This window comes from Urocampus carinirostris, chromosome 15 (assembly GCF_059441175.1).
Source record: "Urocampus carinirostris isolate Australia breed hairy pipefish chromosome 15, RoL_Ucar_1.0, whole genome shotgun sequence".
Taxonomy (NCBI): Eukaryota; Metazoa; Chordata; class Actinopteri; order Syngnathiformes; family Syngnathidae; genus Urocampus; species Urocampus carinirostris.
The window spans coordinates 14,734,126-14,752,425 of record NC_142363.1 but is presented as its reverse complement, the minus strand read 5'-3'; the positions used below and the strand labels follow the sequence as shown (position 1 = coordinate 14,752,425).

Sequence of the window (18,300 nt, the reverse complement as noted above, 5' to 3'; positions counted from 1 at the left end):
TACCCGTGACCGATGATCACCGGATCGTGGGTGCAAGCCTTTTCCTCCTTCTAAATAAAACTGAGAGAAACAAACGCAAGTGGGTCCTGTCTCCGTTTCTGGTGTCAGACACATACAGCTAATTCTAGCAGTCAAATATTACACACTGCCCTTTTAAATGTGATTGTTTTGAAAAACGGTAATGTGTTTGATATTCTTTTAGTGGAGAAAGTTGCAGTGCTGTGCCGCTTCCTGGATATCGGTGCTGTGACTAAAAACCACCTACTGAAGTACTCTTTGGCACACGCGTTCTGCTGCTTTTTGGCCTCGGTGGAGGACGTCAACCCGGCGGTGGCCACCCGAGCTCGACTGCTGCTGGACACTATCAAGAGGCCGGCTCTGCAGGTGAACACTTTAAATCCAGAAACTTTTCTCGAATGGGAACAATTATTCTGTGATGTGTTTTATATGCGCGTGCTATGCAGGGCTTGTGCTTATGCCTGGATTTCCAATTTGACACCGTGGTGAGGGATCGACCCGTCATCCTCAGCAAACTGCTCCTTCTTCATTTCCTGAAGAAAGACGTTCCCGCCCTCAGCTGGGAATTCTTCGTCAACCGATTCGAGACGTTATCGCTGGAGGCTCAGTTGCATCTGGATTGTAACAAGGAGTTCCCGTTCCCCACAAGTGAGACTAATGTTTTTTATTTTAATGTTATTTGTACTTTTAGCAGTACCAACACACACTGCAAACCAATTCTTACACTATTGGAAGAAAAAAAGTGTCACTTTAAAGGTCTGGTGCGTTGTTTGAGGTGTCCTTAAAAAGTTGAAAGTCGAAAATTTTCTCTATTAAGTATCTGTTAGCAATGCCCAACTGAGTTCAAAGAGCACTTATACTCTTACTACCGTGCCTGTCCACTTTTATCTTACTTTTAGCAAAGCTGTTCAGGGCGTAACAAACTAGATAGGAGGACTCGGAGAGGCAGGGAGCAGAGGATCTTGTGTTTTTATTCGTTAGTGGGGCTACATGCAAGAAAGTAAGTAAGTAAGTAAGAAAAGGGCTTCAAGTACAGTCCAAATGCCAAGCTAAACCCCTAAGGAGGATTAAAAAAATTATTGTTTATTTGAAGATGCACGTACTTGCATGCGCAACAAATGGAGAGGAAGAGGCTGCAATGATTACACAAGCCAGGAGATGGCAGCAACCAGTAAAACAAAAATATCGAAATTATCAACTCCCTTACAATATGCAATTATTTCAAGATACTGTATCTTGTCTCTCTTAATAAATTTGAAAAAAATATATCCTTATGATTAGAAAAAGTATCTTATATAAGGGATAGCATAATATTTTCTAAGTTTTTGGAAATAAATTCTACACTTTCTTTCTTGACGCATTAGCAGAACATTTTCCTAATTTTATGTAGTTTTTCCCCCCAATTTAAAGATTTTTTTTCTTGTACGCTGAGAAAATATCTACTCATCATTTACATAGTGTATTTTTTTATTTTGATATTTATTATCACCAATTCAGGTATTATGTCTTACATAACATAATTTGCCTGTTTTAAATATGATTATTTTGATTTTAATAGAAAAACAGGATGAAAAATGCTAAGGTAAGAAAAAAAAGACAAAATGTGCAGAAATTACTGCCAACAGGAGAATAACTTACTTTTTGCACTGTACTGTATACAGCAAAAAAATATAGTATTTTTGGATAATTCACTTCCTTTATTTGACTATTACACTTAAATCAGCAAATATATGAGCAGTTGGCAGGAGGTTTTGCTCATTTACTGAAAAAAATAATTAACCAACAAGATAATAATTAAGTAAAAATTTGTGAGCTATAAATTTAGCGAAGCGATATTCCATCTGCTAGATGAACCACTTTTGCTTATTTCAAGTACACGTTTTGCCTATTTACTCAGGAAACAGGAACATATAAGACATCTTAAAAAATAGTTAAATTGAACAATGTATGCAAAACATATGAATACACTGTAAGTATTTGTTACTCCAACTGCAGAAACGTGTGCACATTTGATGTTAATTTTATCTCATTTCAAGATATTTGATCTTTTTTCTCGAATAAAATTAGCATTGTGATCGTATCTAATGAATGGTATTTAATTTTGTTGAATATAAAAAATATTCCCCACCAAGATTAGAAAAAAAACACATATGATAGGAAAAGGTTTGAGGCCATTATTCAGTATTTCAAGTAAATATTTTTGTTGTTTGCCAGAAAAAAATATCTTAAAATATAAAAAATGGCGGGCAGCACGGCGGCGCAGTGGTTAGCGCGTGTGCGGCACAGTTCTAAGGTCTTGGGAACCTCCTGTGTGGGTTCAAATCCAGCTACCGGCCTTACTGTGCGGAGTTTGTATGTTCTCCCCGTGCTTGCGTGGGTTTCCTCCGGGCACTCCGGTTTCCTCCCACGTTCCAAAGACATGCATTTCAGGTGGATTGGCCGGTCCAAATTGTCGCTAGGTGTGAATGAGCGAGCGAGTTGTCTGTCCCTGTGTGCCCTGCGATTGGCTGGCAACCAGTTCAGGGTGTCCCCTGCCCACTGCCCGATGATTGCTGGGATGGGCTCCAGCACCCCCGCGACCCTACTGAGGATAAGCGGTGCAGCTAATGAGATGAGATGAGATGAGATAAAAAATGGCACTTAAAAGTGATCACTAGATGTTGCTGAGTTGTGTGTTTGCAACCCAAAACGAATGCTAAACCTCAAGAATGAATACGAACATCGCCGACTCACTCCGACCAAACAGCACTTTTTTTCCTTCTCATTTTTCTGCCCATCATTTTGTGAACTTTTTTTTCGGGTACCCGTAACAGCAAGATTGTGGACAATTATGTCAGCTCCCTTTAGAAATATCAATCTTACCACAATACAAGTGTGCCCTCACAAGCCACCACAGTAACTGTAGAAATAAAGGCCAAACATCAGCAAAGGAATTTTACTTCTACAGCACACAAAGGACATACTTGCAGATTTAATTTCCCACTGTGTTCCCGTCCAGAGCCTTCATTTTGAAAATGCTGGTCTTCTAGTGATCCCAAGAGCCAAGAAGAGATCCGCGGGTTCGAGAGCGTTCTCTATTCGGGCTCCGGTGCTGTGGAATGCTCTGCCCCCTGAGATTTGATTTGCAACATCAGGCTTAAAACACATTTATATTTTATAGCTTATGAATGACCTATGTTTAATGTTGACGGTGTCTGTGTATTGCAACATCCATTGCAGCCTGGTCATCCTGGAAGGGGGATTACCTCATGTGCTGTCCCTTTTACAAGGTTTCCTTATTTTCCTCATACTAAGGTTTTTAGTTTTTCCTTGCCCTCCTGTAGGTTTCAGATCAAGGGCTGGTGTCTGTGCAGCCCTATGAGACTCCTTGTGATTGAAGGCGTCACAAATAAACATGACTTGACTTGAGGCTTTTATCCATCCATCCATTATCTGCACCGCTTATCATCAGTAGGGTCGCGTGGTGCTGGAGACCATCCCAGCTATCTCCAGGCAGTGGCCAGGGGACACCCTGAACTGGTTGCCAGCTAGTCGCAGGGCACACAGGGACAGACATCCCGCTCGCTCATTCACACCTAGGGACAATTTGGACCGGCCAATTAACCTAACATGCATGTTTTTGGAATGTGGGAGGATACCGAAGTGCCCGGAGGTAACCCACGCAAGCACGGGAAGAACATGCAAACTCCACACAGGATGTTCGATCTCATGACCTCAGAACTGTGCTGCACACGCGCTAACCACTGCGCCGCCGTGCTGCCCGACTTGAGGCTTATGTTATGTAAAACAAATGCAAATTTCTCAAACTATGAGCTTTTCCGATGAATTAAGTTTTTCTTTTGACCACTAGGAAGCGCCAGATAAGACACTCTGTCCCTTTAAAATGCAAGATATAGTGCCCAAGGGCTAAAGTTTTTTTTTCAGAGTTCCCGGGATCCTTGAAAATTCTTAAAAGGCATTTAATTAATTAATCAAAAAATAAGGCCTTATTGGTATTAAAATGTCTTAAATCCGATATCCGTAAGTCTTAAAACTGTGAACACATAAGATTTATATTTGTTTGAACTCATTTTTATGCATTATGATCAAAATGTTTCATGAATGTAGCAGAAAACGTTTTGGGAATTAGTAGTTATCTGTTACTGAGGATCCATGATGTACTGTAAACATCAGTGAGATTTATGGTTTTTCAAATGGAAAATGTTAAACTGGACCAAAAATGTAATTTAAAAAAGTGAAATATTTGTTTAATATTGTCTCTAATTCTTGTGTTGGGGGTTATGTTATTATTTTTGCTTTCTTTCAATTCTGTTTTTTTTTGTGGAGTTGGTCTTAAATGTGATTTCAAAAGGCATTAAAAAGACCTCAAAAGTATTGAATTTAACTTGACTTCAGCTGTAGGAACCCTGTTTTTTTGCAGTGTGTGTATAATGTAAACGCCAATGCACTTTGTCTCTTGCTAGCTATCACGGCAGTGCGAACCAATGTGGCGAACCTCAGCGACGCAGCAATGTGGAAGATTCGCCGTGCCCGCTTTGCAAGGAACCAGCAGAAAAGTGTGCGTTCTTTGCGCGACAGCGTGAAGGGAGGGCCTCCACAATCAAAGCGAGCGTTCTCACTCCCTGAGTCTCTGAGCAACCGACTCTGTAAGTAGTGCTGATCGGCCACATTTTCCTTTACGCTTCAACGTGTGATGTTATCATCAGTTTCTCGTCCTTCCCTGATTTTAAGACCCACCGTCCATCAAAAGTGTTTTAAAAATTTCCGGGCACATGTGTCTTTTAAAGCTTAAATGATCATGTTGCCTGAAATGACAGTAAAAAGTTTTCCTTTTATTATCATTCCTGGTAACGGTGGCTCAGCAGGTATCTGTCTGTCTGTCTGTCTCTGCAATATTTTGACTTTTATTGATATTTGTATATATATTGCATTGTAATCTTAAAATATAGTTTTACAATATATTGTACCACTTAATGAACAGATAATTATGACATAAAAATGGTAATTTGCTGCTAAATGTAATCAATTTGCCACCTACAAGTCAATGAAGACCTCCCAAAGTGCTTTACAATGTTCACACTTACCCATTTACACACACTCACATATTGATAGCAGCATCAAGGTTACTACCTGTTTATCGGGGACATTATGGATTCAGTGTCTTGCCCAAGGACACTCCGACACAACACGAGGAATCTGCAACCTCTTTATACCAAGACAAGCACTTCACCCTCTGAGCTATATATCGAATGTTACTGTTACGCTCACTCGCACTGTAGATTGGCTGTGGGGTCAGAAGCTGTGCGTGATTTTGGATGCATTTATTCATATTTGTAATCATTACCACTCTTTTATTTACATGTACTATTTAAATCAAAAATTATAGCATTACATTGTTCTCTATCTATTGGTTTATAACCTATATATAATCTATCAAATGTGGACAAGGAAATTGATAAGTAAACCCGTTGGAAATTAGTTATAACCAACTGCTTGACACCCTTTTTCGGTGGAGGAGAAACAATCGAAGCCAAAGAGTTACAGTTACTCGGCTAATAACTGGAAGAAAGTAACGTGACTGAACAATGGCATGTTTTTTGGTCAAAACAAAATTGAGTAATTCCCTGTGGCAAATTAGACACTGTCTCCTAGAACTCTAGCGTACCCTGGCACACTTGTTTAAGATCACTGGTCAATAATTACTCTGTAACTCCTTTGATTTTTCTTTGTATTTTTGTAGCTCTAAGGCTCACCAGGCAAGAACACTCTGCCCCAACACTCGGTGATATGATTGAAAAAGTCCTGCCAGGTAAACAGTAACCAATGTGAACATAATTAAACCAAGGGCATAGGTTTGGTCTTGGTGGGAACATAGCAATTTTTTTCAAGTCAGCATGTTATATTAATACGAGTAAATTATCCCAACAATTCCCATATTATCATCTCAAGGGATATCCTGACTGGATAAAAAAATTATCGTCGAAAGGGTTATAGTAACTGCACGTAAAAAGACAAAACAGAAGTGGCTAATACACAATCTTACAATAAAATCACAATAGACACACTATTGTGAAAAGGAACATATTAACTGTATAAGACTAGACAAACTAAGTTTGTCTAATACCAGTACATCATCTTCATTGATTTTGATAAGGGATATTGGAACTGAACAAGCAATTTACGATATTCCATTATCGAAAATGTGTGTAATATCGTAACTGCAAAGGACTAGACAAACTAGGAGTGGCTAAATATACGATCCTATAATAACATCATAAGCGACATTGTAATATCAACATTTATTTCATAAGAGCTATTGTACCTGAATAATCAATTTGCCACCTACAATTATTACCAAAAGGGACATTGTAACTGCTATGGACAAGCTAAATAAAGGAGTGACTTAAAGACAATCTTAAATTGTCATGAGTAATTGCATTGTTATTTCCCCAAACTGTTTGTGATATATGAGAATTCATAACCACATATTCATCCAACAAGTTTCTTTCTTTCCTCGACATGGTTAGAATGGATTGAAATATGAAAAAAACTAATTACACTACGTTATACGATGACACTACCTGTTGGATCCCCCCTGAATGTGTTAAATTTCATGCAGTGCTGATTAGCCAAGCAATGCCACAGGATCATCTTTGGCCAGTAATGAACAGGCGGGGCATGTCATTGCATATAAACATAATGAATAGGTGTGTCTTGACCTCCGCGGCAGGGGCTCAGCCAAACCCCTGAGATTCACTCTCCGAACCCCTAGGTTTCAAGAACCACTGGATTAGACAAACTAAGTGTGGCTAAGTCATCATCTAACATTATCAGCAAAGGGACAACCTACAAAACCTCGACGCCTTCTCCACTCTCAAGCAGGTCAGACGCACTCCCCAGAAGACGATAGCATCATCCGAGACCTTCTGCCGGAGGATGTCGGCATCGATCACCAGACGGTTCACCAGCTCATTATGGTGCTGATGAAATTCATGGCCAAAGACAAGAGCAGCGCAGAGGCCGACATCGGCAGCGCCAAGGCCTTCAACACAGTCAAGCGTCACCTCTACGTCTTGCTCGGCTACGACCAGCAGGAAGGTTGCTTCATGATCGCACCGCAGAAAATGCGCACTTCCACCTGCTTCAATGCCTTCATTGCCGGCATTGCACAGGTCAGCAACTTTTATGATATCACTTAATAATGGGAACCAATTTAATAGTGTGTGCTCTGCAAACTGAAGAGTTCAATGTCCTTGCCTGCAGGTTATGGACTATAACATCAGTTTAGGGAAGCAGCTGCTTCCCCTGGTGGTGCAGGTCTTGAAGTACTGCACATGTCCTCAGTTGAGACATTATTTCCAGCATCCACCACGATGCTCACTTTGGGCACTGAGGCCCCACATTAGACAGATGTGGCTCAAAGCCTTGTTGGTTATTCTTTATAAGGTACACAACTTTGAATTTATAACCATTTTTTGCATTTTGATAAACATAGTAAAGTCTCACTAAAAATGAAGATTTTCAGTCATTTAAATACAATATCTGGATCACTTTGATTTTTGATTTTTTTCCCAATAATGGCTTTCCTGGTTAAAGGGACATTGTGTATTTTTGAGCGCTTCCTATTGTTAGAAGAACTTTATTCATTTCAAAAAAGTTTTCGATGTGAATAATATTAAAAACTGTGTGAATTATCAGTAACGTGCAATTTAAAAAATATTCTTAGGGTGAAAAATTTGCATTTATTTTACATTACATGAGCCCTACCCACACCCGTTGCAACGGGCGGGCCCTAGCTTGCCTAACCCTTCCCACTAAGGGCTTCTGTCTCCCCATTGGAAGCCCGATTACTATTTTTTTTAAATGAATTAGATAAACACTCCTTGAGACGGATCTCTGGCGATGGGTCTGCCGTCACCTAGAGGGAACTAATATATTTGACTGGCATCTTTCTGACAAAGGTGCTGGCAAAAACAAAAACTTTGCGAAAGCCTGGGTTGATAAATTAGGCACAAATGATGTGGTTTGGTCACTTTGAAACTCCGTTGTTTGTATTTTTCCTTGTGGTTTTTAACTTTCATTTTCTGTTGCACTACACCAGGGGTCGGGAACCTATGGCTCGCGAGCCATATATGGCTCTTTCTACGAGTATCTGTGGCTCAGAGACAGATTTGATTGCATGCAAAATTTCTCCATCTTGTCCAAAAGTTGTTTCGTCTATCCTATCAAGTTACACGTAAAGCTAAACCGAAACTTACTGACAAATGATTACTTCGCAGTATATATATGGCACGTTTTTCACTACAATTTACAGTCAAGGTGTCACACAAAAAAATGGGGAAAAAAAACTCGTTTTAGCTGTACAACGCTAAAGAATCCTTTATATAAAAGTTCACTATGTAATCTGTGTTCAGTGTTCAGATACCTTATGATGAATCCACAGAACTGTAAATACGCCAAAACACCGGAAGAGAACTTAGTCATTTGATTGGGTGAGTGGGAGGAATGGGTGGAGCTATGCAAAAAGTGCAAGCACTCCCTCCCATCTCTCGCCAAAGGTAAGCACATAAGGCTCCCTATTCTCAGAATGTTGTGACGTTTTTACAAAATAAATGCTTGCATCTGGTTTTGAAACCAATATGTATGATAAAAAAGGGTCAAAAGGAGTTTAACCGATCTTGAGTCATTGCAAGAAAGAGACAAGTTTAAAGTGGTATGTTTGTTGATTTTGGGACAGGGGCTCTGGCATTATTCTCTTTTCATAATTTTTATCAAATCATCAAAAATAAATGTGCTGAAGACTAAGCTTTTGTCTGGGGCGCGGGTTTAGCAATTTAGTACATTTGTCTCATAATATATGGTGTGGCTCTTTCCCAAAATAAAATTAATATTTTTTGCTTTTATGGCTCTTTGAGTCAAAAAGGTTCCCGACCCCTGCACTACACAATACAGCCACATCTAGTGGTCACATAATACACACTGTCCCTTTAATCTTTCCAATGTAGGGCCATTGGCGGCTCATATAGGCAATTTTCATTGGTATTGTTGATTTCTAGTACAATTTTGTGGAAAATTAAACAATTATTGAACATATTTTAGATTTACCTTAGGCAAGTACATTCCATCACTGTCAAGTTGTTTTCAAATATGTTCAATGTTTCAGTATCCTTACCGAGAAATGGATGGGAGTAAAGTTGTCATCCATCTGATCTACATCACCATCAACACCTTGAACGCTCAATATCACAGCTGTCGTCCCCACACAACCGCCGGCCCCCTCTACAGCGACAACTCCAACATGAGCCGTTACAGTGAAAAAGAAAAAGGTTAATATATTTATCCTGCAGGCCAACTTTGTGACTCCCAAAAATAAAAGTCATGATTCCTAAAAGTGCACGTAAGTCACACTTGCAAAATCAATTAATCATTTAATAGAATTCTTACAGAATTGTTTAATGTGATCTAAAGTGGAACAGTGAGAAATTTAAGATGAGAGTTTGATAGAAATGTCATGTTCAACTTCTGTTTATACTCACTATTCTTAAATACTTTTAATAAGTAATACGTAATAAGTTTGGTCTTTTTTCTCTTATTGTCAGACTGCAAAAAATAAGCAATACTGCCATCGGCTTGAACATTTTTTCTCATTTTAAGTATAAATGTTTGTATTTTAAGATATGTTATCTTGTTTTTGAACATACGACGAAAATGTGCACTTAAAAAAAGACTAAACCGTCTCATCTAACAGATTGTTTTTCCAGTGTGATTTTTTTTAACCAGTAGAAAATATTTGAAATACAGGGTGTTTGAAAACATTTGATATCCATTAAATATAAATAATTAATAGCTTTATTTCCCTGTAATAACTCACGGGCAGATAATTTGTATATAAAAAGAGAAAAATGCTGCTGTTACCCAAGATATGCTTCAGAGTATTTGGTAGGACGTGGATTACTGACTTTACTTGTCTCAGGTGGTGCACATATTGGACGTTTGTAAAATTGTTCACATAATCCACATCCGTTTGTGTTTCTTGTTCGGATGTGGTGGAATAAATCTTATGCTCTTCAACATTAAGCCTTTGTAATTTAATTTTCCTTAATTTTGTGCTTTCTATGATATTTAGACCTCAAAAATATCAAAAGTTTTTGAGACACCCTGTGTTTTGAATTCATTATTATATGTATTTCAAAGATTATTTTTTTTAAATAAGAAAAATGACAAAATATCTATTAATAATACCAATAATACTTAAAATCAGAAGAAATGTCTGCCAATGTTGTGAGATATTTCAGTTATCAAGTTATTCATAAACATTGTTGTTTTTATTAAATAAGAAAATATATTAAGAGTATTTTCTTTACCAGAATAAGCAAAAAAAGTATTAAAAGAAGTAAAATTATCTCCCCGCTGATAAGATCATTTAGTTATTTTAGGTACAGCCTTTCTTATTTTACTAGAAAACAAATTTAAAATGTCTTGTAGTGGAAAAAACTATGTTCAAAATAACCAACATTTCCTACTAGGGTAAGGTCATTTAAATGCATTTTATTTTTGCAGTGCTACGCGTGAATTGACCAAAATAAGTAATGGGCTTTGCAGTAAAACAGAACACAATAAACCCTCCTTGAGAACAATAACACTTATTTCACTCTTTCGCTGCCATTGACGGCTATTGACGTTATCGGTATTGACTAAATGTGATCAAGGGCCATACAAATAAACATAACTTGACTTGACTTAATTCACTGCGACTGACATGAACAGGATAACTGAGGTATTGCCCCGTTTTATGGAATATTCAACACTGATTGTTTTCCTTTTTGTGTTTTTTTAGAAGAGGATAGCGTGTTTGATGAATCTGATGTTCATGACACACCCACGGGGGCAGCTAACAAGGAGTCGCAAACCTTCTTTGCCCGCCTGAAGAGAATCGGCGGCAGCAAGTCTGTGAAATATCAACCAGTTGAGCTGAATGCCAAAAAAAGTAATACTGTAATTTTTTCCTGCTGCTTACAGATGTCTTTTTAAACTAATATTTTTCCTTGTTTTTCATTAAGGTGAAATTGAGCTGTCAGAGTACCGGGAAGCCAGCGCACTTCAGGACAGTATCCTGCACTGTGTGCGAGAGGAGAGCACCAGGAAAAAGCGTCTGCAGGCCATGAACAAGCAGAAGTCTCTGGACATCTCCAACACAGACTCCATTCTCTTCAATTTGGACGAGCACCGACGCAAATCCTGCATCGACCGCTGTGACCTGCAACCAGCCCCTACCGCCCCGTCGGCCCCAGGCCACGGCCGTCGACACGGCAAAGCATCTTCTGACGGTTTTTGGGTCCGGGCGGAGGGCAGCGACCCGGCAGACAGGAGGGGATCCAGGGGCGGCCAGTCCGATATCTCCAAACCAGTCATCCCTGAAGTCCGCCTCAGTTGCATGGAGACCTTTGAGGACAAGCTGGGCCGCACCTTAGCCAGGGAGTGCACTGCAGGGAAGGAAGACCAAGACCTGATTGACCTCTCCTCAGACTGCACCTCCATTCCTGAAAAACACTCCCTGCTCTCTATGTCCGACAGTGACTCTTTAGTGTTTGAATCTTTACCGCCGCTCAGGATTGTTGAAAGCGACGAGGACTTCGACCTCAGCGCCATCACTGGGTCCAAGTTCACTGGCAGTCCAAAAGTTCTGGCGTCCCCCGCCAGTAGTAACACGTTGCGGCTGTCCCCTGTGGTGCAGGTGAGTGTTGAAGACTGCTCACAGATCACAGACCTTCTGACGGGTGAAGCCATTCCAGAAAAGAAACTAACTCCTTCCAGCTCTTTGGACTATTCTGAGCGATTGGAAAATATCTGCCAAGATAGCCCAATCATGACGTTGAAGCAGAAGCGAGACCTGTTGAGGAAGACTCCGCACCTTCCTGAAATCTCTTTGGACGAATCGTTCGGGACAGTCGAGGGATCCAGTCCTTCCAGTAGGACGATCTTCTTGCACATCCCGGAGGACAAAGCAGAACCTGTGTCCTCGCCAGAGAGGAGCAATGACGAGGAGGAGTACGGAGATGATGAGGAGGACGACGACATGGTTGATGAAGAGGATGGAGAACTTAAAGTGGGGGAAGGAGACGACAACGACGAAGCAGAGTTCAAAATACAGATCGTTCCTCGGCAGAGAAAGCAGAGGAAGATTGCCGTGAGCGCCATCCAGAGGGAATATTTGGACATTTCGTTCAACACATTTGATAAGCTTGGCAGTGACCAGGCCACGGACTCAGGTAAGATGAAAACATACAAAACTGTTTTACAGTACATTAGTGTGGCCCCAGAACACTGGTTGAGAAACAGAAAAAGATTATGTGACAAGACGACGTATAACCTGGCTATATGGCAACAATGCCAATATTACGGTACAACTCTATCAGAATATTCACTGACACAATTTCTCTTACCTTGCAGATCACAAAGCTTTGTCTACTTTGGAAAAACCACGGGAATCTTCCTCAGCGCCAACACTCGAAGCGGCTATGCCTGAAACAAGTCACCGCTCTTCAGTATCCGGTTGGATTCTCCAATATTGCTCACTTGTATTGATATCACTCGGGATGCTGAAGCACAGATTACTACGATTAATTGGTAGTCTTTTATGAGGGCAGATTACACAGAAAGGCAGGCAGTGAGGCAACAGTTTGCAAAACACCAGTGGCAAACAAACGTAGTCAAATAGACAGGGGAAAGATTCGGAGATCCAGTTAGTTCAAGCAGTGAAGTAGACAGTTTAATAGTTAGCAGTAATCTGTTTTGTACTTTTTTGTAATCTCAGAGGTCAGTCAGGGGTTTGGTACACCGAATAAATAAGAGAGCAGTGATACAAGTGCTTGGAGAAGAGACAATGCACTAGCAAAGAACCAAAGGGACAAGGAAAAAGGAAAGAGGAGAAGTCGTGATAAAAGGAAAAAACGGGGGGGTATTAAGACCAATGACATTTGTGTGGAGGAAAATAGAACTTGGGAGTGACCAAATTAGATAAGGGCAAGAGAGGGAAGAGAAGAAAAGGGAAAGATAGAGCACGGGCCTCCAACTTGGTGCCAAGGCGCAACAGGGTGCCCCTTAAGAACAGCTGAAGTGCCAGCGGAACGGTCCGAAAACAGCTCACCAGTGATTGGTCATTGTGAGATTGTCGCTGATAGATAGATAGATAGATAGATAGATAGATAGATTGATAGATAGATAGATAGATAGATAGATAGATAGATAGATAGATAGATAGATAGATAGATAGATAGATAGATAGATAGATAGATAGATAGATAGATAGATAGATAGATAGATAGATAGATAGATAGATAGATAGATAGATAGATAGATAGATAGATAGATAGATAGATAGATAGATAGATAGATACTTTATTCATCCCCGCAGGGAAATTCACACATAATTAAACTATTAATACCATATGACAGTAAAACCACGAGAAGTTATTATTTTGAAAAGCATGTTAAGCTGGGTGCCCTTTGCACTAATTAGTATCAAAAAGTACGTCTCAGCTTGAAAAGGTCGAAGACCCCTGATCTAGAGAAACAGAACTCAGAGTGTAGGATTGTGTTTACTAATTTGTTAGGGAAAAAAACCCTCGGTATAAGTAGAGAGGTTAAATCGTGTAATTTGGACTTACCATCTATTTGATCGTTTTTGAGACATTCATTGCTCTCATAGATAGTTCTAAATGAAATATTATTTGTGTGACCCTTTAGCTCAGTACCGGCAGGTGAAGCGAGGTTCTCTGGGGGCATTAACCATGAGTCAGCTGATGAAAAGGCAGCTGGAGCATCAGTCCAGTGCACCGCACAACATCAGCACCTGGGACACAGGTTGTGTCATTGCACCAATTCTGATTGTCCTGACAACTTTTGTTTGTTTTTTTGTCCTGACGATTTTGTTTCCTGCAGGACCAACAAAGACCAGTCTGCTATCCGCACCAAGCACAGTCAGCATGTTCGTCCCTGCACCGGAAGAATTCATTGACGAGCAGCCAACTTTAATGTCTGACAGGTGAATTGAGGCCTTTTTAGCCTAGAATTTTCTATTGATTTTTTCTTGATTAATAGGAATTGCCGATACTAGTATCAGTATCACAAATACAGATACTAGTATTGGTACTGGGGCATATGTACTGTAGCTAAAATGAAGCCCCCATCCGACACACAACCAAAGATGCAATCAAAAAGTGTATGTGCTAACAAAAGTTAAATCTTTAAATTTGAGTCCAGGGTGGAGTGCGTCGTTTAAGGTGTCCTTAAAGTTTGAAATTAAAATGTTTTTTTTCTATCAAGTATGTGTTAACAATGCTCAACTGAGTTCAAACAACTCTTATATTTTATTTTTCACTGCGTTTATCTGTTATTGGGCCTATTTGGTGCGGAACAAACCCCCCAAAAGATGAAAAAAATAAGACTTTATTTGAGTGCGTCTTAGAAATGCACGCAAATCATGTGTTGCTCTGCTACCATCTTCTGGCTTAAATTCATGATTGAAACCTTAAGTTTTTAAATGCCGCACCCCACCGTTAAGGTGTCATTAAAAAGCTGAAAGTAAAAATATTTTCCTTATCAAGTATTTGTTAACAATGCCCTACTGAGTTCAAAGAGCCTCTATAACTTTTTGTTCACCTCACTTATTTACTTTTATCTTAATTTTAGCACTGCTGTTCCTGGATTCACAACACATTAGGAAGCTGGAAGGGGGGGATAGGAATAGAGAGTGATTTCATGCTCGTTCACGTTTTTTCATTGATGTAGCGCTAAAATGGTAAAAGTAAAAAAATGCCTGTATCGAATATAGTTCAAACACCAATCCAAACCCCAAAAAGATGAAAAAAGAAGAACTCATTAGTACTTGAGGAATGAGCTGACCTAGGCTGCAATCATGATTTTAAACCAGGAGATGGCTGCAGAGAGTTGCAAAATTTCATGTTGCTGACACCACCTTTAAAAATTGAAGCCTACTTGAACTCAATAGTTAATATTTGCTACTTTAGAGCTTTTAATGTTATTATTATAATTATTAATATTATTATTAACTGTTTTGCCATATTTTTATCATTTTTTTATTACTAAAACTAATCATTTTACAGTATTTTAATATTTAATATTAGAAGTGTTTTACTTTTTGATGTTCTTTTAAATGTCCTCATATTATTATTTTATATTTTTAAAAACATCTATTAAGATGATGGAATAAATAAATCATAAATAAAACTAAAAACTTTCTTGCACCAACAGGATAGCATTTAGGTTGTACATTTGCGATTTACAATGAGGAAAAAAATATATATTTAATTTCTATCCAAATTTAAACTATCTAACAATATATTTTTTGCTTTGCATTAATTAATCACAATTTGAAAGTCAGTTGAGGCACGTGTTGTATTTCCATTCTACTTCTTCAGATGTCGGGATTGTGCGGCCGTTCTAGAAGAATACGATGAAGAGACCCTTGGCCTCGCAGTGGTGGTGCTTTCCATGTTCATCCACCTCAGTCCTGATTTAGCTGCTCCAATGCTCCTGGACATCATGCAGTCAGTGGGCCGGTAGGGAATTTTCACACTATATTACGAATATTATTAGTGCAATTAGCACATAGTAGAACGTATTACTGTGATGAGCGTCTGCAGATATAGAGTGAGGCATGCAATACTCTTGCCTCATAGCCGAGGGCGATAGTGAGACCAAGGAATCTGATTTGGCGCACACTTCTTACACAAATAATAGAATCAGTGATAGTATTTGGAATTTAGCAATTAGTCAAGCCATTCAGTACTTTTTTTTTCTCGTTGCATGGACATTTTTTTTTTTATAAAGGAGTATTTCCTATCTATTGTTGCTTTAATTCAAAAGGAGGAATATGTAAGGCATTACTGCATTGAGCGTCTGTAGAGGCTGATTAAGGAGGGCATTTTTATTGCATCATGGCAGAGGGCCATAGTGAGACCAAGTATTCTGATTTGGCGTACACCTCAGCCCAAAACATAGAATAAGTTATATTATTAGCAAGCTAAAAGCAGGTCAAGTCATCCAGTATTTTTTTTGTCAGGGTTGCTTCCCAAAACGGACCCACATGAGTCGAAACCCCGCAGAGTAGAAGCATTTATTTATTTATACTGCTATACATTGAAACCAAAGAACAAAGCCAACTTACAGACTTAAGCGTTTGATCAAAAAATACTAGTACTGTACTTTACAAATGTTCTTTTTTTAACAAATCACTTGTGTACTGTCAAATTACAAACTTAAAAACGAACATTGTTGGTATACTAAAATGCACTATAGCGTTGGAAAAGATCTCTGGACACTATCAATACTTCAGAATATATATTGACGCTATCCTGTGGACGTTATTGGGAAAACACAAATGTGGCATTAAAATATATATAACTTCCTTAAGAACCAGGGCGATTTTAGGTTTGGCTCGTTAAAGATTTTTCTTTCATTTCACTCAAAGTGATCTAGGATCATTAAACTAATCACCAAAAATATCATGATATATTGTAGTAGAATAGTTCAACACAACCACTCTATAACATACTCTCACCGTAATACACCGGAGCTTCCGCAGAGTCCGCTGCTATGCCTCAAGTGACAGTAGCAATAACAATAGCGGTGGTAGGAATCAAATGAACTGAACCATCACAAGGCAGTGGAGTATTTCCGACGCTGCGTTGTTCACTTTTTTGTTTCGGTTCACTTTTCTTTCTTTATTCATCCAGTGGTTTTAATCATACTTAAGCCTAACCTTTATTAGGGGAAAATATTTTAAAATGTTGTCAGAACCAAAACAAATGGTAACGTTTCACACAAAAGTTTATTGGGATATCGTGGAAACAAACGCCAGCAGTCAGTTCCTCGCTGAACAGGGAGAGCAAGCAGCTCACGGGATCGCAGCGTGATCGAAATGCGGTAGTGGATTTGCCGGGGCGTGAGATCGGAGCGTGGTCAGGTGGCCAAAACGGGTCGATAGCCGGAGCTGGAGATCAGAACGTGGTCGGTGGTCAAAAACGAGTCAATAGCCGGGGACAAACGGGAAATCAGAAACAGACGAGTAAGATACGGATGAAAACGGGACCGATGGAGGCTAGAGTCAAAGTCCTTGCCTTGCGTATGCGGAGGTTCGCTGACGGACTGACAAAGAGTGACTGGAGCACTGGGTATGAATAGGAGGGTAATCAATCAGGCAATTAGCAGCAGCTGGCGCCAAATGAGCAGGCACAGGTGAGGGCAATGAGCAATCATGACAAATGTGATAATTTTTGGGGTGCTCGGGTGGAATTTCGGGGCTCCTTGAGCACCTACAAAAACGTGTGGGTTATGCCCATGCTTTAGGATGTTGAGAAGTCGGCAAGAGCAAGCATTTTCCTCTGCCTTCTAGTGCTTTCGCCGGTCCACATGGTTTTGTATAGAGAAACTCGAAATTGAAAACGATTTGCGCATATACAATGTACGTTCTTCAAGCTGTTTGTGCACAACGTTATTGACGCACAGGCAGACACAGGCAGAAAAGGGGCGGGGTGACTGTTTAGCCAAACAGAATCCAGAACACAATGCACGATGAAAATCCACCAAGTAGCAAAACTGCAAAAAGGAAACAGACAAGGGATTACTGTACATAAAGCATCTAATGTTACTTTTTATCAAAATAGAGCAGTGTAAATACTTGAATAGGGTAACACAATAAAACCGTTTTTTTTCTATACTATTTCATATATATATATATATATATATATATATATATATATATATATATATATATATATATATATATATATATATATATATATATATATTCTTTTTTGCCTTCCCAGAGTCCTAATCCGCTGTTTTGGCTTCTTACAGGCTAGCTTCCAGTGCTAATTTTTCTGGACAAGCTGAGAGGTATGGCAAAAAGATGCCAGCTGCCAAGTACAGATACCCACATTTTCTTCTGTGTGATAAAATAACTCTGGTGGCTCTTCTTCCTTGTGTCTTTCAGCATGTTGATCCCGGGAAATGTTGCGGGAGTTGCAAAGCAGTTTCTACGTTGTATGCTTCACCAGCTGGCTCCAAACGGCATCTTGCCACAGCTCTTTCAAAGCAACATTAAAGGTGAGCTAACCCAATCCATAAAAAATTGACACCATCCGAAAATTAAATTCTTAAAAGATAGTGCTCATTTAAAGTAGATTATTTTCCTGGTTTATGATATTCTATCTTGTTTCCTGACTAAAAACATACACATTTTTCTAACCGAGATTAGAA

General features: G+C 39.3%; 1 protein-coding gene across 7 annotated transcripts in view; it reads left to right on the top strand.

Annotated features, from left to right (window-relative positions):
- Positions 1 to 18,300, top strand: part of unc79 (unc-79 homolog, NALCN channel complex subunit) — a 96,049-nt gene that overhangs the window by 55,450 nt on the left and 22,299 nt on the right. For 2 of the 7 annotated variants that reach the window (XM_088353989.1, XM_088353982.1), the window contains exons 24-37: positions 203 to 384; positions 465 to 666; positions 4,482 to 4,664; positions 5,759 to 5,827; positions 6,898 to 7,190; positions 7,282 to 7,464; positions 9,182 to 9,344; positions 10,856 to 11,005; positions 11,079 to 12,287; positions 12,469 to 12,570; positions 13,765 to 14,062; positions 15,459 to 15,599; positions 17,899 to 17,937; positions 18,035 to 18,147. In XM_088353989.1, coding sequence (XP_088210115.1) covers positions 203 to 384; positions 465 to 666; positions 4,482 to 4,664; positions 5,759 to 5,827; positions 6,898 to 7,190; positions 7,282 to 7,464; positions 9,182 to 9,344; positions 10,856 to 11,005; positions 11,079 to 12,287; positions 12,469 to 12,570; positions 13,765 to 14,062; positions 15,459 to 15,599; positions 17,899 to 17,937; positions 18,035 to 18,147 — 3,327 coding nt within the window. The remainder of the gene's footprint in view (positions 1 to 202; positions 385 to 464; positions 667 to 4,481; positions 4,665 to 5,758; positions 5,828 to 6,897; positions 7,191 to 7,281; positions 7,465 to 9,181; positions 9,345 to 10,855; positions 11,006 to 11,078; positions 12,288 to 12,468; positions 12,571 to 13,764; positions 14,063 to 15,458; positions 15,600 to 17,898; positions 17,938 to 18,034; positions 18,148 to 18,300) is intronic. The other 5 variants (XM_088353988.1, XM_088353987.1, XM_088353984.1 and 2 more) reach the window with 5 other exon arrangements.